Raw genomic sequence first — 24,909 nt, forward strand, 5'->3', positions numbered from 1 at the left:
CCTGGGCCTCCGGGCCCACCCGCGCTGGGCTCCTTCCGAGAGTGGGGGCTGCACGCGCCGGGACAGACACCTGTTCGGCCGGGCCCGGCGTGGTCGCCAAGGGCCAGGATGAAAGTGACCGTGTGCTTTGGCAGGACCGGCATCGTGGTGCCCTGCAAGGAGGGCCAGCTGTGCGTCCGGGAGCTCACGCAGCAGGCGCTGCAGCGCTACCTGAAGACCCGCGAGAAGGTGAGCGGCGCGCGGGGCGCAGCTGCAGGGGACCTGCCAGCACTGAGGCCAAGGCACCTGCCAGGTGGTGGGAGGCCGGTGGCCACCCTGATGAGCCCCTGAGTACCCAGGTGGCTTGATTGGTCATTGCTTGTGGCCACAGTTGTGTGTGTTGCTGATAAGTGACGTGTGTATGTGTGTGCGTGTGTGTACACGCACTCGCGCGCAGGCCCTGTTACATGTACAGGTGTAAGAAGTTGCAGTAATGGAATCACCTGGGGAGCTCATTAGAAATGCACACTCTGGGCTCCTAATCCTGGTTCCAAGGGCTCAGGGTCCCCAGGTGACTGAGAAGCCACTGACTATAGAGATGCACTGGCTTAGCACTTGTTTGAGGGGACATCTGAGTGCTGCTTACTTCAGGTGTGATTTGTGATTGGTCAAGGCACACCCCTTTGGCTCTATGGAGTTGGAACATTCATGGGGCAAGTAACATCCTTGGAAGTTCTCACTCCTGGGACCTTTGGAGTTTCACCTTCTCAAACTTTCTTGCAGGGACTTGGACAGGAACACAGGTGAGAGGTGATGCCTGCTCTCACACAGGTCTATGTTTTGAGCGTTTGCAGCCCCAGATCACACACCTGTGGGCATTTTGCTGTGTGTGTGTGTGTGCTGTCAGGTCCAGGGTGAACATCAGAATGAGACAGACCCTCCCCAGTGTCCTTCCTGGAAGTTAGGGAAGCTGAGGAGGCCTTTTTTTTTTTTTTTTTTCCCAGTGTGCAAGTCATGGTCAGAAGATCTCACTGACCTCTAAACTCCTATCGGGTGCTTGGGGGCCTCTGTGACTTTCTGGAGGACTTAAAAGAACATCTTTGTATACGTGTATTAGGTCTTCAAAGGAACATCTTACAAGCCCTGCCTCCTCCAACAGAAGAGGGCACACGTCCTTGTTCGTGGGGGTGTGTGTTTAGGTGTCGTTGAGTTAGCTCCGACTCATAGCAACCCGTGTCCAGCCGAAGGAAACACCGCCGGTCCGGTCCGGCCTGGCGCCATCCGCACAGTCCTGATGCTAGCGCTCATCGATGCAGCCAGTGTCGCTCTTGTTGAAGGGCTTCTTCTTTTTCACATGTGTGTGCTGGCGAGGCTAGTGATGGGTAGATGCCATTTTAATTTATTTTTTACACTATGTAGACTGTCCAACACACCAGAAATAAAAGGTCATTCTGTTTCTCCCAAGTCCATAGAGCCAACATGTAAAAAAGTACCGGCTCACCTTGGAGATGGTGTTGGTTCCCCTCCAGACGATCGCAGTAAAGCGAGTGTGACAATAGAGCGAGTCTCACGGATTTTTTGGCTTCCCAGTACATACGTGAAAGTTAGGTTCACACCGCGCTGTCGTCCACTGACTGTGCAATGGCATGATGACAGCGTGTGAAACGTGAGAATCGCCGACATGCGACACAGAAGACGTGAGCACGTGGACTCATAAACAGACTTGTCACCCGAGGCTGCCACACACCTGCACGCTGTAGAAAGGGAAACGAGCAACGTGATCTGTGAAGCAGAACAAAGCGACATGTCATAAAATGAGGTCTGTCTGTACGTGCACCCTGTCTCTCCACAAACAATTATACACACAAAACATTTACTTGTGGAAAAGTCCAACCCAATACCAGCGGTCAGCGGTCCTGACTCAGAGTACAGCTGCTCCCTCTGGTTTCCGAGGCTGCCCGTCTTCATGGGAATTGAAGACACCACCTTGCCCTCTCCGAGAGGGCGGGGAGTTCCACCGGCCCATCTTACAGTCAGCATCCCACAGGGGAACCGACCAGGCCCTTTACACGGACAGAGATACAGGTTTATGTTGCCTCAAACAGCCAGGTTTTGGAATACAATGGCAGGTCTGTTAGTATGGAATTAAAAGTTAATGAAAGTTTCCCGTGAATTTTGTGAAATCCCTTGTACTAACTATACACCCATCAAAGTGAACATTTTATCAATGGAATTGAGGTAGAGGAGGGAAACAAATCATAGTGACCGGAGAGGCTGAATGAGAACCGACCCCAATCTGGTTTTCCTCGTGGTTGTGATGATCCTAGCCCACCGTGGCCTAGTGGGTTATGTGTTGGCAGCTCGCCATAAGGTCCCCAGTTTGAAGCCGTCAGGCCCTCTGTGTGGAAGAAAGATGAGGCTTTTTATTCCTGTCAAAGATGTATAGTCTAGGAGACCCTAGGGCAGGTCTACTCTGCCCTGTGTGGTTGCTACGAGTCAGTTGACTCAGTAACAGTGAGCTGGGAAAATCGAGAGACATGTAACCGATCCTCTTTGAAATAGCGTTTTATTAACTTTTGAAGGCGGGCTAAAGAGAATAGTAAGAACACTACTGACAAATTTTTAAAATACATTTTGTTGACATATTTTCTTGCTGAGTCAAATAGTTGATGAATACATTTTTTAAGTTGTGCTCTCTAACCTTGTATATTTGAAAATTTGGGGCATGAAATGGTTCAAGAATTGGAGGTAGGCTCCAAGCTTGTAAATAAGATACAGGGAATTAATTAGATGATGTTTAATGCATGGTAATTTGATCTTAGAAGGTGTCAAAAAGCTATTGATATTCAGGACTGGAAACATAATTTATAATAGCATAGAACCGAAGACAAAATTGCATTGATCAGTTTACTGTTATTACCAGACATTACATTTTTCAGTGTTTACATTTATATATTAGTTGCATCTGACATTTAAAGGTCACCTGTAGCTTATAAATCCTCCCTCCCTCTTTTGGCTTTTAAAATCTCAATTTAATAAGTCGCGAGTGATCTTTTCCCCTCCCTAAATATTTCTCTCCCATAGGTTTATTTTAAATAATATTGTAATCCCAATAAGGCTTAACTAATATTAAATGATATTCCTAGTGGAACTAAAATGCCAGGGAATACTCTGACAATTTCCAAGATTTTATCTATTGAATCTAGAAAATAATGGGAAAAGAACAGAAATGTCAATAGTCAATTGAAAAGACAATTTGTAATACAGTCACAACATCTTTGCATCAGTGAGAGATTGGAAAGGCTTATCTTTCCTGAAAGCAAGATTTTAAGGCCTGAACTCAAAATACAGGCATACCTTACATACATTGCAGGTTCAATACTAGCACAATAAACTGAATATCACAAAAAAAGCAAGTGATAATTTTTTTTGGTTTCCCGGTGTGTATGAAAGTTATATTTATATACCACCATAGCCTATTAAATATGCAGTAGTATTATGATAAGGTTTGAAATCTTGTGAAAATTGCCCAGAAATGTGATAGAGAGATGCAGAATGAGCACCTGCTGTTGGTGTACTTCTTTGAAACTTCAGTTTATGGTGATGCTCACAATATTTTAAACTGTTATTTTAAATCAATGGAACAGTTGGTAGATGGAATAGTCTTTTGAAAGCAAATTATTTTTTTTATAAAGTCTTAATATATTTTTTAAAACCCCAAAACTCCCTGCTGCCAAGTCAATAACTGGCTCATAGTGACTCGATAGCACAGGGTAGAACTGCCCTGCCCTTTTCTGAGACCCTCATGCTCTGTGAGCATAGAAAGCCTCATCTTTCTCCCTCAGAGTGGCTGGTGGCTTCAAACGGCTGGCCTTGAGGTTAGCAGCCCAATGTGTAAACCACTCCACAGCACGAGGGCCCCTTGGCGAAATAATAGGCTATGTATGTAGTGGCCAAGAGTAAGGACATAGAAACCACAGTCCCTGGGTCCAAAGCCCAATTCTACCCTAGTCATGTAATCCTGGTCACATTGCCCCCTCGTGCCTGCTTTGCCATCTGTGTACTGGCCCCTGAAAATGGAGGTACGGATAGTCATGCCTCCCTCCTGGAGGGGCTGGTGGAAGAGTCCTTGCATGTATGTAAAGCACCCAGAACACAGGACTTGCCTGTGTTATTGCTGCCATTGCAGGCATGCCTCGTTTTATCGCACTGCCTTCCCTTCAGCTTCGCGCTTCACAGCTTTTGCATTTTTACAAACGGAAGGTCAGTGCTAACCATGTGTAGGGGACGCAGGTGCATTGGCACCATTTTCCGACAGCAGGTACTCATTCTGAATCTCGACCACATTTTGGCAGTTTTCAAGATTTCCAGGTAAAGGCAGCAAACTTCTGCTTGTTAGGAGATAAGACCACCCACAAGTTGCTCTTCATTGCGTCTTTTATAACTCGTGATAGGGGCGGGCGGAATCTCTGAGGGACAGGTCGCAGGAGTGGCAAACGAACAATATTCCTTGTTCGAATGACAGTCGGATAATAGCAAGCTCTCTTGGCCATCCGGGTGTAGACAGTAGTGTAGAGAGACCTTGGGAAGAACCAGCATAGAAGGGAGGCGGCTTCTTCCAGGGACCTGAATACTTTAAATGGGGGAAGCAGGTTTCTGAACAGCAACTGAAAGTTGAGATTTTAGAAGTCTGGAGGGTAAATGAAACCCCAAGAAGCCATTCTGGAGCTTGTGGGCATCTGTCAGGGAAGTGCTGGCCACATACTGAGAGAGCAGGAAGCCTGGTATTTGAGGAATGTGGGGCAAGGGCTGACTCAGCACCAGATAAGGCAAGATGGTGTCGAAACTGGGAGCTTAGTGGAGGGCTGCAATTATGTTCTGAGATGTGGGACTTCAAGATTCCTGCCCCCTTCCTCCTTCTTGCCACTTGAACTCCACCGAGGAGGAAGGAGGAAGAGGTGAATTGACTACGGGATAAGAATTATAGGATCGCTTATCTTTGGATCCTGGTACTTTATCAGTGTCTCAGGCTCTAAAACCAATTTAGTTAAATAGTTAGTGGAGAGGTGATTGTCTTCCTAAGTAGTCAAGGTGGGGCTCATTGAGTAATTAGTTAAATTTATCATCAAAATTATGTGTCATGGGTGAATGGGTAATTGAATTGTGTCCTGCAGGGGTTCTTAACCCTGTCTGAACATTAGTCACCCTGATTTTAACATTTAACATCTTAGCACACATGCCCTGGTCCCATCCTCTGAGGTACTCATCGAAAGGGATGGAAATAGCTCTGATGATAAGAACCAGCACACGGTGGGTCCCAGGAAGCAGCTGTACACTGGATACACACTGTTCAACTTCCCCACTCTTTCTCCTGCCAGCTGTCCATCCCTCTATCATGGCGCTTTCTCCCTGGGGCTCAGTGATTGAGAACAGTCACAGAGAGCTCAGAGAGACAGCTGCAATAGTGATCGTAACAACAGAAACACTAAGCAGAGGATATATACAGAAACGAGTGCAGCAGACCCTTGAACATGGACTTGAACGGCTCCTGCCCTCTTACACGTGGATTTTTTTCCCACATAGTGTGATTGCATTGAGTTCAAGTGTTGCAAGTGAGTGTCTGTTTAGAATGCCCGGTGACACTAATCATCTCTGCATGAGCAGATGTCTCCAGTTAGGGGTGATGGAAGGGTGAGGGGTCCACAGTAATCTCAGCTCTGGGCTGGGGTTCAGTCTTATATTTTGTGGCTGCTTCCTCAGTGGGCTCTTTGCACCCACTTCTTCTATCATATGCAAGATTGTGGCCTGACCAGTCATGGTGGGAGGTTGACAAACCCTGGGCCAGAAAGCTAGGATTGCGAGACACTGATCTACCATAGGTCTTCAGGCATTGTTGAAATTACTTGATTTTAAACTCTTGCAGTGGCTTGGACAGCAGCAATAGACCAACTCAACATTCTTAACTGTCCCCCTACTTCCAGCCCAAACCAATTCTTTTCATCGTGCTGTTGTTGTTAGGCGCCGTCAAGGCAATTCTGACTCAAAGGGACCCAGCAGGATGAAACACACCTGGGACTGCGCCCGCCCGCCTCTCCATTGCTGTCACCTTGGAGCCCATGGTTGCAGCCCCGGTGTCAATCATCCATCACATCAAGGGTTTTCCTCTTTTTCCGTTCTCCTTCTGCTTTACCAAGAATGATGCCCTGCTCTAGGCCTCCCTGATAACATGTTCAAGCAGTCGGTGAACAAGTCTCACCATCCTGACTTCCAAGAAGCATTTTCTAATCTGGCTGTTCTTTTCCAAGATATTTGTTTTTTCGCAGTCCAGGGTATTTTCAAGATTTTTCACCAGCACCATAAATCACGTGCAGCAATTCTTCGAAGGAGCCTTAGTAGCAGGGTGGCCTTACGTGTTGGGCTATGTGCTAGTTATGCAATCATTTGTCAGTTTGAGGATTGAGTGTAGGGGTGGAGTCCAGTCTGTCAATCAGATCATAGCCAATGAGGCCTCTGTGTGGGCATGGCTTTTTCCTGAAAATTCTGGGAAATCTGGTTTTTCCTCCTTGGAGGCAAGAGAGACTCTCTGTTCACTCCCTTGGAGACATTGCCACTGACAAGACACATGGAACTACACTGGTGCCCTGAGCTGGAGAAGCCACATGGACCAGCCCTGATGCAGCCAGACCTCTGGAGCTGGAGAAGCCACATAGAAACCCCTGCCAGCGCTGAGAGGCTTACAACGCCACTGGATCCAAAGGCGTTCTATCCATTGGCCTGTGATCGTCCTGCATTCGGCATCATTGCATGTGTTTCGTGAGTCTGAAGAGGACTTTATAGATTGATATCAGACATATGAGCTAATCTCAGACTTATGGGCCTGGACTGGACTGGGTTGAGATGCTATCTTAATGTACAATTAGCCTTTATATAAAACTCTCTCTTATACACATATGAGTGTCTATGGATTTGTTTTTCTAGTCTACCCAGACTACCACAGGCTACTAACTACAAGGTCAGCAGTTCTAAAACACCAGCTGCCAAAGGAGAAAGAGGAGGTTTTCTACTCTCATAAGAGTTGCAGTCTTGGAAACCCACAAGGCATCTACTCTGTCCTGTAGGGCCACTGGGAGTTAGAATTGACATTTTCACGGTAGGCCTTCAAATAGTAATTGATTGAAGTGAATTTAGGTTATGTGAAGGTAAGCAAAAACGTGTGGCTACATAATAGTAGATAACCTTTTTATCCAAAATATCAAAATGTGAGGTTATTGTTTCTTGACATATCCTACATGTGGGTCTTTTATACATGTTTGAGGTGGTTCCCTCCTCTAACCCTTCTTCATGGAATAAATACTGTGCTCTTTGATTGATAGCTTGTCAAGGTGGCATTTTTGGCATCCTTAAGGGACTTACATTGTGTTCTTTTTAAATGTCCTTTGCATTTGGGGGACAAAGAGAAACCCGAAGGGAGGAGGTGGATGGGGTATGGTTTCCAAATTAAATTCTTGCAGGACAGCCCTTGGTATCTTTGTAGAATGAACGGGTGGGTTGTTGTGATGGAAAACATTTTTTTTTTTCTGGGCACAATTTTCCTGGCTTTGGCCTCACTGATGCATATTTCAATTTTCTTAAAACATGTTTCTAATCAGCCCCCAGGATTGTCTTGTGGCCTTTAAGAAAATCTATCAAGATGATCTCTTTGGATTTACCCCTCTGGAGTTTCTTCCTCCCCAAGCAGCCAGCATACCCTTCTGAGCCGGCCTCTGCTTTGAATCTCACAGGCCCAGCAGATCCTCTCAGAAGCCACCGTTTTGATTACACCTATTTTTCTTCTTTTTCCAAAGGCACCCTCGCAGAGAGTAAGACAAGTGTGTGGCTGAAAGAACTTGTCTGCAGCCATCCACTGATTGCAAAGACATGTTTAAACCCATGTGCATGTGTGAACTAGCACCCTAGTAGCAGTGCCTCTTTGACTTATCACTTCGTGTGTGTGTGTGTGTGTGTGTGTGTGTGTGTGTGTGTGTGTGTATGCATGTGTGTGTGTGGGGGTGGGCGTGGTGGAAACGGTTGAAGTGACTGAAGGAGAGGCTTGCTTAGTAAAGAGACAGAGTGTGCGTTCAGGACTTAAACCTGTAGAAGCAGAAAGAAGACACTGGCGTTCATCTTGACGTTCCCGTCACTTCCGATTGGGTCTGATCTGTTACATGGGTGACTCTCCCAAGGAAACACACCCAAAGCTATCCAGTCTCTCCCTTTGACTCTGGCTGTTCCTTGACCTGCTTGGCTAATAACAGAGCATGGCTGCTGCATCTCTGAAATGTGGTTTATGCCACAGAGGGGCTGAATTTTTAATTTTGTCATTTGTGTTCACCCACATTTGGCGAGCGGTTACCTTATTTGATAGCGTGGATCTAGAGCAGTGGTTCTCAACCTTCCTAAGGCCGTGCCCCTTTAATACCGTTCCTCATGTGGTGGGGACCCCACATCCATAAAATGACGTCTGTACAGATTGTGATAAGTATTATGAGGCCCTAATAAAATGACTATTTAAAAAAATATATTTTTGTTGCTACTTCATCACTGTAATTTTGCTACTGTTATTAACTGGGTGACCCCTTTGAAAGGGCTGTTCGACCCCCAAAGGGGTTGCGACCCACAGGTTGAGAACCGTGGATCTAGAGGCTCTCTGATGATTCTCTGGCTAATGCCCAGATCCCAGGCCATCTTTGTTCCTGAAGTTCATGTGGATATCGCTGCTGGGTTCTGCTGAGAGCATTGCCATCTGAGAGGGAGCTTTATTTACTCTTTGGGATCTACAGGTGGTAGAGGGAACCTTTCGAGAAGGTAAATGCTCCTTGGCTCTAGGACAAAAACTAGTGGTTGTGCAGCAAGTGAAGCCTTACTTCAGTTTGCACCTTTGATGCAACCGCCTGAGAATGTTCATTCTCCATTTCTACTGCCAGTCAGACCATGGACCATCAATCAAAAACCTCAAACCCTTTGAGTGGATACAGATGAACAGCAGCCCTGGAGACGGTTTCTGAGACCAAATCTTTGCATCTCTTCTTGCTCCTGCAGAGCAGCTCGTGGGTTTGAAGCAACAACCTTGTGGTTAGCAGCCCAATGCCTGACTCCCAGGGCCACCAGGGCTCTTCTGCTCCAGCAAAGAGCCGTGAAAATGTATCTAGACTTCTTCCTGTGATATTTAGATGCTTTGAGACATGTAGAAGTGCTCAGCATTTTCAGCATATGGGTTTCTGTTTACTAAACTCTCCTGATATTCTTATCTCTTTGGTTGGTTCCTGGTTTTCTGCGCTACTTTTTAATGTTGGGGTTCCCCAGGATTCGGTCCTTGAACTTCCCCTTGCCTGTGACTACTCAGCACCCCATGGGTGAATTTGCTCATTATTGTGGATGCCACCCTCACCTCCACCCAACAGGATTGTGAAATTTGCCCTTCTTCTCATGTCTTCATGGCTACTCCTTCTGGCCCAGCTCATCATGGGCTGGCATCCACTCTGCAGCTTCAATACCACCAGACATAGGAGGTGTATCCCCCCAAATGGATTTTTTCCCACAGCTGTTTATTTAAAATTTTTACAAAACAACCTTACCACCTTCAGAGTACTCTCCATTATACTTCATACATTTGTCAAATCTGCAATTCCATTCTTGGAAACATTTTTCAAACTCATCTGTTTGGATGGCTGATGGCACCACCCTCGTTTTGTTCTTCACCTCTTCTATGTTGTCAAATCATCCTTTCATGTCCCTCTTTATTCATGGAAACAAAAAGAAGTCACACGGAGTGAGGTCAGGTGTGTGGGGAAAGAGAGGCATGCTGTGCTTTGCCCAAAACTGGTGCACTGAGATGGCTGTGTGAGCACGTGTGCAGTTATGGTGGCAAAATCATTCCCCCATCTGCCACAAATCAGGCCTTTTTAGGTCTAACGCTATTATGCAATCTTTTCAGAAGTTTTAAATTGAGAGCTTGATTAACAGTCTGACCTGGTGAAATGAATTCCAAATGCACTCTGCTCCTCATACCAGTGGAGCTCTTTTGTGTGTTTTGGGCACCCCACATGTGCCCCTCTAGCCATGACCTTGATCTGGAGACCCTGTCCATCTCTCTCTGGACTTCCCCGACTGGATGCCCCACAGAGAGCCCCACCACAACCTTTCCTTTGCAAATCGGCCAGTGGCCCCTTCTCTTTAGAATTCATTTCTCCACCTGTGGCACCATAATTCACCTGACAGTCTAATCCAAACCCCATAACTCTTCCCCTCCTTGATGACCTCCCATCCCTCATGTCACCACCTGTCCACAGGGCCAGGAAGTTCCTTGGACTCTTTCAAGTGCTGTCCCTTGGATCTGCTGCCTTCTTTCCACCAGGAAGCCATGCCAGGACCTTCACTTCACCCATTCCCCCTGGGAACATGTAGCAGATCCTTATCTGATTTTCCTCCCTCTTAAAGCACCCACCTCTTTCAAACCACTAATGAGGCATGCTAGCAGTATTACTGGGGAGATTTAAGGGGTTCCCTACCGGCTTTTAGGTGAAATCCCAACTTGGCTGATCTGTCCGATTTCCTCCCATGTAACGGTTCTCTTTAGAAGTCTCTGCAGTCGTTCGTGAGGCCGTAGCTGCAGCCTTCCTCTGCTGGGTGTCTCGTCTCTCCCACGCTTGTGTTTCCAATGCTCCTGTGTTTGTGCTTTCATTTTCCAAGGCCCATTTTCCCTGATACTGTTTCTCAGTGCCCTCGCTTCACCTTTCTCCCTCTGCATGGGCTAGGACTCTGAGACACACACACACACACACACACACACACACACACACTCTGTCTGCTGTCTCTTTGACCTTGGAGTGTCCTGCAGACCCTCTTCTGGCGAGAGTAGTCATGTTCCCCACTTTCATGTGGTGGGCTTTAGGGAAAAGTAATCCTCTTGGCTGTCAATAAACAACCTTCCAGGTTCAGCCACATACTGTTATCATGTTGTCTCTGTACTGGTGTGTGAATCATTCAGGAACGGGAGTGTTGTTTTTCTCTCTCTGTTTTCAGTCCTTAAACCCATTGAGTAGTTTTGGACTCGCACCCTAAGGAACAGAGTAGAATCGTTCATGGAGTTCCGAGGCTGCACATCCTTGCCGGAGCTGACTGCCGTCTCCCTTATCTCTTCCCATGGAGCAGCTGGTGTGTTTGAGCCACCAACCTCCTGCTTAGCAGCCCAGTGCTCCACCCTCGGGATGACTTCTTCTCCTTGTGTTTAGCACATTTCCTGATAAGCTACAGGGTGTATATAATACATGCTTATGAAATGATAGCAAAACCTTAGCATTTTCTTTTATACAAAGGAGAATGAGTTGGTATGCAGCACAATGATTTGTAAGTTTGGAATCTTCCATGTGATATAGCTTAAAAAAAGTTACTTTTCTCCTCATTATCTTCAAAGGCCTCATCATATCCACATTTGCTCTAGGCGGTAGTTTAGTGAGCCATTATATCAGCCATGTTGATTGTCTTAAATAACGGCTTGAAATTTTGAGAGTTTGACTCTTAAGACTTTTGAGATGATGTGCTCTGTAGTTAGGGATTTGCAAAGAAGAGACGTTTCTAATGTTTTGGCTTCACGAAGGTTTGTGCAATGCTGCTTTTCTGAAGAATGTTTGAGCTCCCGTATCTTTACTACTTTCATGTTGATTTTGAAAAAGCGCCACAATTCTGGGTCGTCTCAGTGTGGGTGGCTGATCTCTGAAGGGTTCAGTAGCGGTGGCTCAGGCCTGCCAGAATTAAGGCTCCCCCATCCTTCCATGGCCAGCCTCTCACTGATTAGAGTGCAGAGTGATGGAATTGCCGGGGTACCAAGAGGCAGGCTGGTAGACAAGGTTTCCTTCTCAATCAGACGCAGTGCACAGCCCCATCCAGACCAATGCCCCCTCCTCCAGGGGGGATCATTAAGCTCATCAGGCGGTCTGGGCTGTGGTGGGACTCACTTGGTGTTACAGACAGATGACAGAAGTGACATCTGCCCTCAGCTGAGCCTCTCTGACAAGTGCTGGAACACACACGGATGGGAAAGCATCAGACCCTGTTTAGTGCCTCATTTGGGGCCAATGTTCAGAGCTCTGCAAAGTCTAGTCACAGATTTGTGATCCCTTTGAAGGGCGATCTTGAAGTTTCTCTATTTCCTCATCCTGGTGTGAGTGCTAGTAAGTGTGACTTTTCAGCAGCCAGGGATTTTTGACCTGGGATTTATAGATAGGATTTGTGTTCCCACCTCCCCCCCTGCGGAGGGTGACCTGTTTCTGAGAGTGGCTGCAGGCACAGCTGAAGAATGATTAGAATGAGGAGCATGTCCTAACCCCATCTGCATCACAAAAAGGACAATGTTTTATTATTTCGTGTGGCTTCTGCTCCCCACCTCTCAGTGCTGCTCTGGAATGGTTGGTAACTGTTTAACAATCCAAAGTCACTTTAGACAACAGAGCTGCTTCGGGCCCCGGATTGTGCTTTGTTCCAGGGATACAGAGCAAACGAAGGCACAGGTCCTGCCTTCAGAGGGTCAGGGATGACAAGGCAGAGTAAACCCAACCATGTGATAGAGGGCTGTCCCAATGGTGGACAGAGGGCATGTTTGACCTTGCCTGATGTGGGCAACAGGAAGCTAGCAGGTTTTCATCCATGGATTACACCTTGACCTTGCCTGATGTGGGCAACAGGAAGCTAGCAGGGTTTCATCCATGGATTACATCTGGACAGGGTTTGGAAGGAAGAATAGACATTTGTCAGGACCATAAGGGTGGGGAAGGGCTTGCAGTGAAGAATAGCCTGGCTTATAATGGCATGAGACGAAGCCACACGAGATAAAGGGAAACCAGTGGCTTTGTTTGTTCAGGGATGGAGGTAGTATTGTGGAAGGGGCAACAGTGGCTGGGTAGCAAAATTCTTGCCTTCTGTGAGGGACACCTGGATCTCCAGCCAGTTGGCCACCATCTCTGCCACTGCCACCACCCATCTGTTGGCGGAGGCTTGCATGTTGCAGGAACACTGAGCGGGTTTGACCGGAGCTTCCAGACTAAGACACATTAGGAAGGAAGCCCTAATGCTTCTGCAACAAAACAACAACAGCACTCAGTGAGCAGCCAACAGATGGATCCCCTGAGCCGTCAGTCCGGTGGTGATTGTGGGGAGCTCAGCTGACAAGACTGCGCAGAAGAGCAACATCAGAAATGGGCAGTTCCTGCGGTGAGCTCAAGAGGGAGTCGTGCGGGGAGCAGGCTGAGGGCAGCAGGCTGGTGCTAGCTGGCTCCTGAGCTTGAGGACTTCACAGTGTCTCATTGGCTGTTTTGGATGGATTGCTCAAGAGGAGAGACACCGGGAGCTGAGACTAGAGGAGAGACACTGGTCAGGCCCTTCTCTGAGAGTTAAGGCAACAGGCATTGGAGCAGAAGTAACGCGAATAAGCCTATGTTTCAGGCACTGTGTCCTTTGGACACAGGTGAGTGAGAAGGTCTGTGCCCTCAAGGAGCCTCAGAGATGGGAAAGGGAGAGGTGGAAGATAAAGGGTTGAGGGTCTGGCTGTGCTCATAAACCCCGAGTCCGGTAATGATAGCAATCTGTTAGTGCCCGTTGTTTTGCATTAGGCTAGAGCCTCAATTCAAGAATGGGATCCAAGGACAGATGTGGGGGAAATGTATCCAAAAACACAAGTGGTGAGACTCAGTTATTTTACAGAATTATTTTGGTGACTTTTTGGAGTTTGGGGTAGAGACGCAGACAGATTATGTGACATGACACTCCTGACCCTGGAGGCTAAGCACTGCAGACTGTACTGTGGGTCCACAGCCCGTCTTCTAGTTAGGATCAGCCAGTGGGAAGCACCCCAGGGGAGCAGAAGGTGTAATACTCCTTTCCTGCCTCTTCCCTATGGTTGACTGCATCCTTTTATTAAGGAACAGAGGTCCTGCTGGTGCCTCAGGGTGGTGCAGGTGGCTGTGCACTGCTGCTGAGTGAGAGTTTGGAATTCATCCAGAGGCACTGCAGAAGAAAGGTCTGGCAAACTCCTACCCCCAAATCAGCCATAGAAAGCCCTGTCATCCACTGTTCTATATGGGGGTGATTCAGATGGAGAAACACAAAACAAAATGTTTTCCTTTATAACTAAGGACTCACAATACACACACACTACATGCAACACACAAAACACACACATACACACGTATACACATATACACAATACACACGATGCACACAACACAATACACACACATACTACTGAAATAAACGTTTCACTGAAGAATACTTACCCTCACTATGAATGAAGCCCTCTGAATTCGTATTCTGTTTTATTCCAGCAAGTTGTGCCATGCTAAATTGAATCCACAGCCCACTAATGGGTGGGGACCCATTGTTATAAAATCACTGTCACTGATGTTTAGGGGACAGGAGATGGGTAGTCAAGCGATTCTGGGAATTGCCGAAGTTCTAAAATCCTGTTATTTTATTTTTATGGATTTATGGAGATAAAATGTGAGGTTGAATTTAAATTCCTCAAATCAAGTATGTGATTCTAAGTGATTAAGTGCTCCCCGCGCCCTCCATGGTTTATAATGCAAAATAAACTATACATGTAGATGCATATGGATCTTGAGACTTGTATACTGGCAACACATGACCTAAACGTGTGCTTGGCCCTGCAGTTCATGTGGATCGATTAGCGCTTGAAGAAGTTGTGTTGTATGTGTCATCTCAGGTTTCTGTCATCGTGACATAGTAGTAGGATTGGTAACTTTAAATAGTAGGTTCTGGATTGCTTCCTTTTGTAGGAAAGAGTTGAGGAAGTGCACGATGGAAAAATAATCCTCCTCTCTGTATTTATAGGCACATTTATAGAGATCCAGTGCGCTGGAGTTTTGACAGCAGTGTTTGATCAGATACATTTCCCCAGAACCTTAAGAAAATAACATTTACCCATAGTTCAGAGATTTCTAGTGTATTCTATTTAAAACTTTGTTGTTGTTGTTGCAACTAAGTTTGCATATCGTACCATTCTCCCTGTGTTCCACTCCGGTGTGTGGTGAGGTAAGGCCACTTAGAAAGGGGGTTCCAGGGAGTGTGCCATCCCACACAAAGCTGCTCTTCCTTTTAATAACCCCCTGATTTTTCAGTAAGAGGTTTGTAGGGGTGGGGGTAGGCGTGGGGGTAGGGGGTGGAGTCTTTGATTCCTCCTGGCCTCTCTTGTGATGCTGTTTTGTTTGGCCCTCACCTCTTTGCTCTGAAATGTTTCACAGGTAGTGGCAACCATGTGACCCGGTCTCCTATCTTTCCCACTTAAACATCTCAGTGCCTATAACCTCACCATCTGTCTCCTTCATCGCTCCTTTCGTATCTCACGTCCTAAGTTCCATCTCTTTCTACTTCCTTTGTGGTCTGCCACATCAAGTACTTACTGGCTTTTTAATCGATTGCATTTCCACAATCAGCACCCATAGGAGCTGTGATCAAGAAACCAGACAACTTCCTGCATTCAGTAAACCTGCTGCAGAAGATTTGTTTATGTAGAAGTGTTTAAAGAGCAGATCTGTCACTTTGCGGACTAAGAGGTGATTGACCCAAGTGAAAGGATTTTTCACTCAACTCATATGGCTTCAAAAGCTGGATGATGAATAAGGGACACCGAAGAAGAATTGGTGCCTTTGAATTGTGCTGGCAAGCCAGAAACAAAACAGTAAGAATATAATAAACACCTAACTCACCGCCATCGAGTCCACTCTGACTCATGGCCACCCTGGAGGGCAGGGCAGAACTGCCCCGGCCGGTTTCTGAGACCGTGCCTCTTCACAGGAGTAGAGAGACTCCTCTCTCTCCCTTGGAGCCCCTGGTGGTTTCAAAGTGTGGACCTTGTAGATTGCAACCCAACTTTTAACTACTGCTAGAAACCATGGCTGCAGGAGGTGTTGGCAGAGTACTAAAAGTGCCATCAATTCTCAGAGCAATTTGCCAATCTGTGTTGGAAGAAGTGCAGCCAGAACGTTCCATAGAAGTATGTGCTTTGGCCTCATGTACTTTGGCCCTATTGTTAGGAGGGACCAGTCCCTGGAGAGGGACATCGTGCGTGGTGAAACAGAGGGTCAGTGGAAAGGAAGAAGACCTTCAGGCGATGGATGGACGCAGTGGCTGCAGCAGTGACGTCAAGCAGAGAGAGGGCTGGGATGAGGCTACAGGATGAAGCAGTGCTTGGTTCTGTTGTGCGTTGGGTCACTGTCAGTCAGCACCAGCGCCATGGCACCTGAAGACAGAGCAATAATTACAGGAGCCCTGGTGATGGCAGGTGGGGGTCTTTCTGAGCCCCTGTTAGTGACTAGAAAGCCCCCTTCCTTTAAGGCTTCATGAAATAGCTGGAGAAACCTGTGTAAATTCATATTGAGATGAAGAAAGCAGTAACTAGGTGCCAAACGAATTCTCCCAGACACCAGACTGGAGGGGGAGCTTGGAGCAGGAGGATGTTGGCAAATGTGCAAAACGGACAGAATGTCGAGAAATGGGAGCAACAGGAGTGTCACGTGGCAGACACGAGGTGGTGGAAGTAGTCTCCACACTCCTTTGTGGTCTTACAAGCCTGGAGATGCCAAGGAGTTTTTACGTGGTTTATATCTATTTATCTTTACCATATAACATATTAAAACTGAGAAACAGATATGGTTGGTATAAATTGAAAATAAGTTCATTCTGTGCCATATAGCTGATTTTGATGAAAAATAACTGTGTGCCCATAAGAGAAAAACTAGTGCAAAGAGTGACACTGTTGACCATTTTTGCAATTCTCTTCCATGCTTGGTTACTCGCTAGTATTAAAATCTGGTTATTCGATCAATCTAGCGAAATCTATTTTTGTTGAAATTCCCTTCTATGAAGAAAATCTTGCCTCAGACAGGTAGGTAGCTGGACACGAGGGGAACGTTGTCACAATCTGAGTGTTGTCACAATCTGAGTGTTGTCACACTATGAGGGTTGTAATGGTATGAGGGTTGTAATGGTGTGAGCATTGTCACGGTATGAGCGTTGTCACGGTATGAGGTTTGTCATGGTAGGGCGTCGTTACGGTAGGGTCATTGTCATTGTCTGGATGTTGTAACCCTGTGAACGTTGCAACAGTATGGACCTTTTAACAGTAGGAGTGTTGTAACCGTAGGAACATTGTAACAGTAGGAACGTTGTAACAGTAGGAACCTAACAGGATGGACGTTGTAACAGGATGGACGTTGTAATAGTAGGAATGTTGTAACAGGATGGATGTTGTAACAGTAGGAACGTTGTAACAGGATGGATGTTGTAACAGTAGGAACATTGTAACAGGATGAAGGTTGTAACAGGATGGACGTTGTAACAAACAGTAGGCCTTTTGGCAAATGGCTGATACAGCTGGATGTTCATGGGGTGGTTGGAGTTTCGAAGCCACCCCCATGTGCCTCAGAAGAAAGACCAGGTGGTTTTCAAACGATTCACTGAAAATCCCTCAGAGCATGCTTCTGTTTCGACATACTGGAAGTTACCATGAATCGCAACTGTTTTTATTTTTGTATTAATTTTTGCTATGATGTGAACATTTAATAAATGACAGTTTTCTAAGGGTTAGTTAGAGGGATAAATTTGAAACCGTGTCCGCGAACAAATCAGACTCTTCCATCATAGCTCATTGAGCTACAGAGCCCTTTGCCTAGTTCTTCTACCCTGGCACGAGGTTCACGAAGTCTGTCATGTGGAAATAATTTATTTTAGAAAAATGATGACCAGACTAGTCCCATGGAGTTGGAGATTAAAGATTCCACAAACGTCCAACCCTTCCAAGATGTCATTCCGCTCCGCCCACCCCCCCACCCCTCCCACCCCGCCCCCAACTCCAGTTCTTCCTTGAATATGTTCCCTCCCTCACCCCCTTGGGCACTGTGATTCGCAGCAGCATCTCACAGAAACTGGGGAATCTTTAAGGAATGTCTCACGTGGTTAAGGGGGCTCTTGAGTTCCAAATTCAAAGGTCAGTCAATGCAGGGTCCAGAACCAGACATCACAGCAAGTCTTTTTCTACCAGAACTCTATCAGGAAATCGAGATGTAGCTTTCCAAGAGGTGTGTGGAGATCTGTCCAGTGGTGAATCACCATCCACGAAAAACCGAGGATGGTGTCTTTTAACTCGCACTTGATAAGAGTCTTAAAGATGCCCCCAAGGAACAAAGGGTGTGTGCACCTTCTGCTAATCCAAAGCCAACTCACAACACAGACCCAGTAGAACTGCCTCTCTGTGTTCCCAAGACTGTAACTCTTGGGATTAAGAAGCCTCACTTTTCTCTCACAGTGTAGCTGGTGGTTTAGAACAGCTAAGTTTGTGGTGAACATCCCAATCCATAACCCATCCCACCCTAATTTTGTCCATGAATGTCATTATAGCTACAGGGGTAGAGTCTAGATTAATAATGTATAATTATATCACATAAGAAATTACTGCTAAGAGCTGACAACTCATGCCAGTCCTCTAAATGTTGATAGCGTTGATATACACGATTTTGAAAGGCTCACATCGATGTGTGAATATCAATTTCTTCACAAAGGTCTACATATTGGGAAGCTATCAATATTGGCAGACCTGGTGGCATCGTCTTTACACATTGGGCTGCTAACCATGAGGTCAGCAGTTTGAAAATAGCACTGGCTCTGAGAAGGAAAGATGAGGCTTTCCACTCCTGTAAAGAGTTGGTCTCAGAAGCCCACAGGGGCAGTTCTGCCTGTGTCCTACCTTATGGGTCACTATGAATCATCATTAACTGGATAACTGCGTTTTGTTTTGTTTTTTAATTAAGTTCACAACTGGTGGATACAAGGTTACCAGTCTTAATTTTTGCTTTATTTTACCACTTGAAATAAACCGTATCATTTTTCCACCTTGGAATGTCCAGGTTCATGTGGTTCACTTGAGGAAATACCTCTGGAAAGCTCCGGTGTGACTCACCACCGTCTGTCCTCGGTCATTGTTTCCAATGGCAATGGTGGAGCTCCCTGGTTCAGCCTGCACCCCAAACTGCCAGCCACAAGTGCCCCTTCCCTGGAGCTGACCATTCGATCTCATTATGCGGCACAAGTGCTTCCTGGGCCTTCCTGTTTCTCCACACATCATCTCGAAAAGATATGGCATTGAGAGTTGATAAAATGTCTTTTACTGCTTTATCAAAGACATGCTGAAGTGAAAGTGATACTTTCTCCCTGTTTAACTGCACGTGATTGGCAGTGAAGGACGTGAAGCCTGCCAGCACTGCCTTGATCCTAGGATAGAGCACCAGCAGGTGTACCCCACCTCCCCACTATGGCTTTTGTACTTGAACTACACATGAACCGTTAGTTGTTCCAGGAGAAACCAAGAAATTCCAGGCAGCTACTCAATATGTGGACTATTTCGGTACCTGTATTCATTGTTAAAGTCCTGACAGGCTCCTTCCATGAAGATTATGGCCAAGAGAACCCTGCGAACCATCGCTAGGCTACCCTGCAGCACACAGGGTCGCCACGGGGGACTTGCTGGGAGCAATGGGTTTTTGGTGTGGCTATTTGTTCTGTGTGGTAGTTACATAATCATGTGTCAACTTGAGAATATTATGAGTGAAGGAGTAGAGTCTAGCCTGTCAATCAGGCCATAGCCAATGATGCCTCTGTGTGGGCGTTTCTTTCTCATGAGGATTCTGGGAGCTTCCTCTCTTTCTCCCTGGAGAAGGATCACTCTCTCTCTGCTTCACATTCCTGTTGACAAGCCACATGGAGTCACACTGACGACAGCCAGAGCCCTGGAGATGTTTCCACTGCCACTGGACCCACAGGACTTTCCACCCAGCAGCCTGTGATCTTCCTGCACGCAGCATCATTGCACGTGCTGCGTGAGTCTGAAGAGGAATTCACGGGCTAATATCAGACTTACGGGTTAATATCGAATTTATGGACTTGATCTCGACTGGGGTGGTATTTTTTCTTAATATGTAATTACTCTTTGATATAAAGCTGTTTCCTATACATATGAGTTTCCCTGGATTTGTTTGTCTAGTCTACCCAGACTCACACATTGTCATACATTTACAATGAACAAAAAGCAAACTTTTGTCAGCCAGTAGCTGTGCCAATTTGTCTTCCTGTACAAAAGAAGCCGCAAGTTTAGACACATCTATAGATTCATCCATTTGTTAGGCAAAAGTGTAATTCTGCAGGTGGGATATGAACTCAGTCTTCATGTTTATAGCTAAACCTTTATGTGAAGAACTGGGAAACGACAGTGTTCTCCTTGTGTACGGACTCCGCACCCAGCAGGCTTCAGCAGCGTAGGCTCCATGGGGCTTTGCAGGCATCTCAGTTACTGTGTGCGCTTTCCCAGGTAAGGAAACACAACCCCCTACCACAGAGGCGCATCAGTGGCTTTCTGCAATCTTCCGGTTTGAAAGGCTAACCATGTTTGACTTCTAAGTGCTCATCATGTCTCCCTTTAAAAAGATTCAATTCCTTTTCCTTTGTGATTGGTCTCAAAACGATGCACAACTTAACTATTTGACAATGTGCTAGTCCAGGAGACAAAAAGTATAACGTTATACACTATTTGACCATGTGCTAGTGCAGGAGACATAAGCAAATGGCTGAAGTATAAAGATAAGGTAGAGATCACTTTTATTGTCTGTGTGTTTATTTACAGTCTTTCCCAGGTTCTTGGAATAAAAATTCCTCCCTTGGAATAAATTCCTCCCTTTCGCGCATTGGAAAACTCTGCGGTGCCCATTTCTTTAGGTGTCTTCAGACGTGGCTCCCGGAGAAAGATCTGGCTGCCTTCTCCCATAGAGATGGCCCATCTCTGCCACGTGCTGTACTTACCCTGCGTGGGCATGGCCGGATGGCGGGGATTGGTCACTGGGTTCGACAGAGATAATGGAGCTGTGAATTCAGAAATCAGATTTTCTAGTTGTTAAGCCAATCATCCATCACTACATTAAAAAAAGTTAATGCACATTTTTCCAATGAAATATGAAAGTCTAATGTATAGTTTTGATAACATAAATTCCAAAAAGATATAAAAACATTATTGCAAAAACAGCGTTCATTGATGTGGACTTCTCCAATGGAGAAGGAGGCGCACCAGCGGCACAATGGAGAGGCGCTAAAATGACCCGGCACTCTCTGCTTTCCCAACGTGACATCCTTGGCAGCGCTCCCCGTAGGGGAGCTGAGCACCATCAGAGGGGTCATGGGGAGTCAAAACTGACTGGACTCTCCCTAACCACATTCCCACGGGAAAAGTCAGTATTCCAAAATATCGACTCCTTGGAAAATCATTAGGTGAGAGAGTTATAACAGGTATCATCAAAGATAGCTAATAAGTGCAAAAGCAGAAGCACAGAAAATACAGACCTATTTTCTAAGAACGTGCATATTCCTTTCCTGAATCTAAGGAAATCGAGAACCTACAGAACCATAGCAGCATTCATTCAAGTAGTCATCTGAGAAGATGCAACCTGTAATCCCTCACAAACCCTACTGTGAACATGTGAAAGATCTCGTAGAAAAGACAGAGAACCTTTCAGAACTGTCTGTGGAAACGTTGTCACTGTGCTGGCTGCCCGGAACAGTCTGCCGCACCCCAGGGGTTCGCAGACCACACTTTGAGAATGGCTGGCACAGGTGAAGTCTTGGAAGTCCATTCACTGTTAGTTCCTTAGTAAGGACCTGTTGCCTTAGGTAAATAAGTGGCTGCTTTTATTGGCCGACAAATCTATTAAGGACTTAAAAACCATCTCACAATCTACATTAAAGGTTTTATTTTTTGACAGTAGCAGTGTCACAATTGTCATGGGATTAAGATGTGGGGGAGAAGAAAGTGTTTTTGTCATTGACTGGGATCTTAGAATCTGGCCAGAGAAATCAGCTGTACTTTGGTGGCAGCAGGAGTATTTAGGGACTGTTCATAATTTTATTTCACATTTTCTAAAGCCCTTCTAATGAGATTGCACACATCGGTTTCCAAGTTAAAACTCTTTGGAAGAGCAATTGAAAACCGTATTCAACACACCTAGAGTATGCTGTTGGAAGACCAGCGGGCACCCGGGGCATTCTATGGATAGTGTACATGAGCTTTGGCAGCACACGGGCTAAACTTTCCGCCACTAACCAAAAGATCGGCAGTTTGAACCTACAGGTTGCGCCACAGGAGAAAGACGTGGCAGTCTGCTTCTGTACAGAGTTACTGTCTTGGTGACTCTGGGGTAGCTTCATACTGTCCTGTAGCGATGCTGTGAGTCATAATTGACCCCATAACAACAGGCTTCTCTTTTCACATCGTTAGTCTACTCCAGCTAAGAAAGCACCCCGGCAGCCTCTGAGCAGATGATAACAATACCTGATTGAAGCTTGATTAGGAAATATTTGAACAAAATTTAGAGGCATCCATTTGTATTTTATAACCCTAATATGTTAATATTTAAAGGGACATTCCCAAAACATCAACATTTAAGATTTTTTTAAAAAAATGCATTGGGAGTGGTGGTGCTGAGTTGGAATCTTTGCTGGCGAGGGGTGTAGTATAAGGTGACCAGACGTCCTGCTTTTAAACAATTTTTCCCACGTCCCGCAGCATGTTTTAAAAGTCCTGATTTTTGGAAAGAATGCACGACAAGCTAGGGTATACGGTTTTCGGCTGCCTTGTGGCTATTTCGCCAGGATAGGAGTTCTATCAATGGTGTCCCGCTTTAGCAGTGTTACACTCTGGTCACCTTAGTGCAGTAGGAGGGCTAGCCTCTTCCCTCTTGGTTCCCATTGCAATTAAAAAGCAAATTGACATTAAAAATAAGTATAGCTTACATATTTAGGCACTCTTGAAACAGGTTGCTCTAAATCATCTCATGTGACTCGCTCAACCAAAGGTTGGGAACACTCATTTCTATAGTGTGACATCTCACGGCTTTGGGTCAGATACTGTTTAAAAATCATAGTACCTTTCATTAAGTTCTGATTCAAGAAGAGTGGATTTGTATGGTATGAACATTTAAGCCATTTCACGTGAAAACGTCAAAATATATGCTGAAATTGCAAGACAAGGTGCATAAATATGCTAGCCGAACCCGCTGCCATCAAGTGGATTCTGACGCTTGTGGCCCAATAAGACAGGGTAGTACGGCTCTGGGAATGTACATGTTGAAGGGGGCACCTATTCTTCCCTTTCTCCCACTGAGTGGCTGGTGAGTTTGAACCACCAACTAGTAGTTACCAGCCCAGTTGAATCCACCAGACTCCACTGGCTCCTGCTAACATGTGTCAGCGATGATTAATAGCTGATTGAATCTATGTGACTATTGGGGACAGTTGACTGTACCTCATCGTACAGATTGACCCCCTGATAGTTCCATCATGCTGAGATTTGTAATGGCCCGCTGAGAAGCAGAAGAGGGCAGTGTTGGGTGGTTCTGTCTGGTCCTCTGGGTTGTGGCTGTTTTGTTTAGGTAGACAATTGCATGCTATAAGGCGTGCAGCCTATGCCGTCAAAACAAACCGCGATGGCGTAAGACATTTTTGCTCCCCTGGCCCCTTGGCTTTAACATCATGAGGGATCCGGTCTTGACCACTTTCTTATGCAGTGGTGATGCAAGCCAGTGGAGTAAGCAGTGAGAACGCTGTCAGCATGTTGTTTGGGCAATAAGTGAGGCGATGGTGATGCTCCAGTGGGAATGCTTCCGAGGACAGTGGGCCACAATGTGAGGCACCCCCCCAAAATCTGTGTTTACATGTTTCCCTGCTGTCCCATGATTGGACTTGGACTGTTGAGGAGAGGGTTTGTTTGTGTGTCCCTAAGTGTGTAGCAGTGTTCATCATGGGGCTGGACAAGAATCAGTGGTGCTTCTGATGGCCATTGGGTGTATTGAGTGGATGGAGTGACATTGTTGGGGCTTCTGTTCTGGGAAGGAGAAGTCTGAAAAGGAAGCGAATAAGCTGATACACCAGTGTGAGGGGAAGTTCTGTCGCACTTTGAGTAGTAAGTTTTGCCTCCAAAGAATGAGAAATGTTAGGAAGTCATGACTCTCCAGAAATGGCATGAGTGGAAAAGTAGAAAGAAGTTGATTATGTTCTTGAAGCTTGCTCTAAGAGCCTCCCAAGTGGGGCTGGGCCATACCTCATCCTTAGGGTCGATGTGGGGAAGATAGGGACACAGCCTTACAGCTCTTCTCTGATTAGCTGGCAAAGCACGGTGGGCAGAGGAAGTGTGACCATTTCTGTGCCCTCCCTCTCGTGACCAGATCCATCGAACTGGAGTAAGGGGCTCAGTGTTTGGGACAGGTAGTTGAGACCAGAATAATTTGGAGACACACTATTGAGAGCCTGTCTTAAAGCCTAACTCCAAAGGCCTGGGCGGCAGTGGTAACGACATGCTAAAAAACACTCTTTTAGGAAGAATGACCAGGGGACTGGGTCGGGATGAGCTGGAAATGGGAGAAATCAAAGATCAAGCAGATAGCAGTTATGACGGAGATGTATACATGCTGCTGGGATTAACTCTGACTTCTGTGTACTTTATGACTCCAGGCAATATTTAGAGTAGAAAATCTAACTTAGACTGACTGACGATTCAAATAGATCCATGCGGGATTTGGGGAAATGCCCTGGACTTGGTGTCCATGGGCTGGGGCTGTCATCTGAGCTCGCCTTGGAACATGAACTAGCTCTGAAACCTTGGGTAAGGCCCTCCCTTGAACTGTTAGGACCTCAGGCATGGAGTACCTTATCTTTCTAGCCATAAAAAATGTTTCTGTAAATGTCTGATGTATTACTTTCAAGTACATAGTTCTTTGTACTAACTTCTAACTGCTTCCAAAGAGAGTGGGCTTCCAGGGCTCTATTATGAAGAATTATGATAAACAGATG

General features: G+C 46.0%; 1 protein-coding gene across 1 annotated transcript in view; it reads left to right on the plus strand.

Annotated features, from left to right (window-relative positions):
• Positions 1–101: 101 nt before the first annotated feature.
• The window catches only part of PARD3B (par-3 family cell polarity regulator beta), a 1,175,277-nt gene continuing 1,150,469 nt past the window's right edge, over positions 102–24,909 (plus strand). Inside the window, exon 1 of the mRNA XM_045296697.1 lies at positions 102–228. Coding sequence (XP_045152632.1) covers positions 109–228 — 120 coding nt within the window. The 5' untranslated portion in view covers positions 102–108. The remainder of the gene's footprint in view (positions 229–24,909) is intronic.

This window comes from Echinops telfairi, unplaced genomic scaffold (genome assembly GCF_000313985.2).
Source record: "Echinops telfairi isolate 266 unplaced genomic scaffold, ASM31398v2 ScPeMD7_3;HRSCAF=10, whole genome shotgun sequence".
NCBI lineage: Eukaryota > Metazoa > Chordata > Mammalia > Afrosoricida > Tenrecidae > Echinops > Echinops telfairi.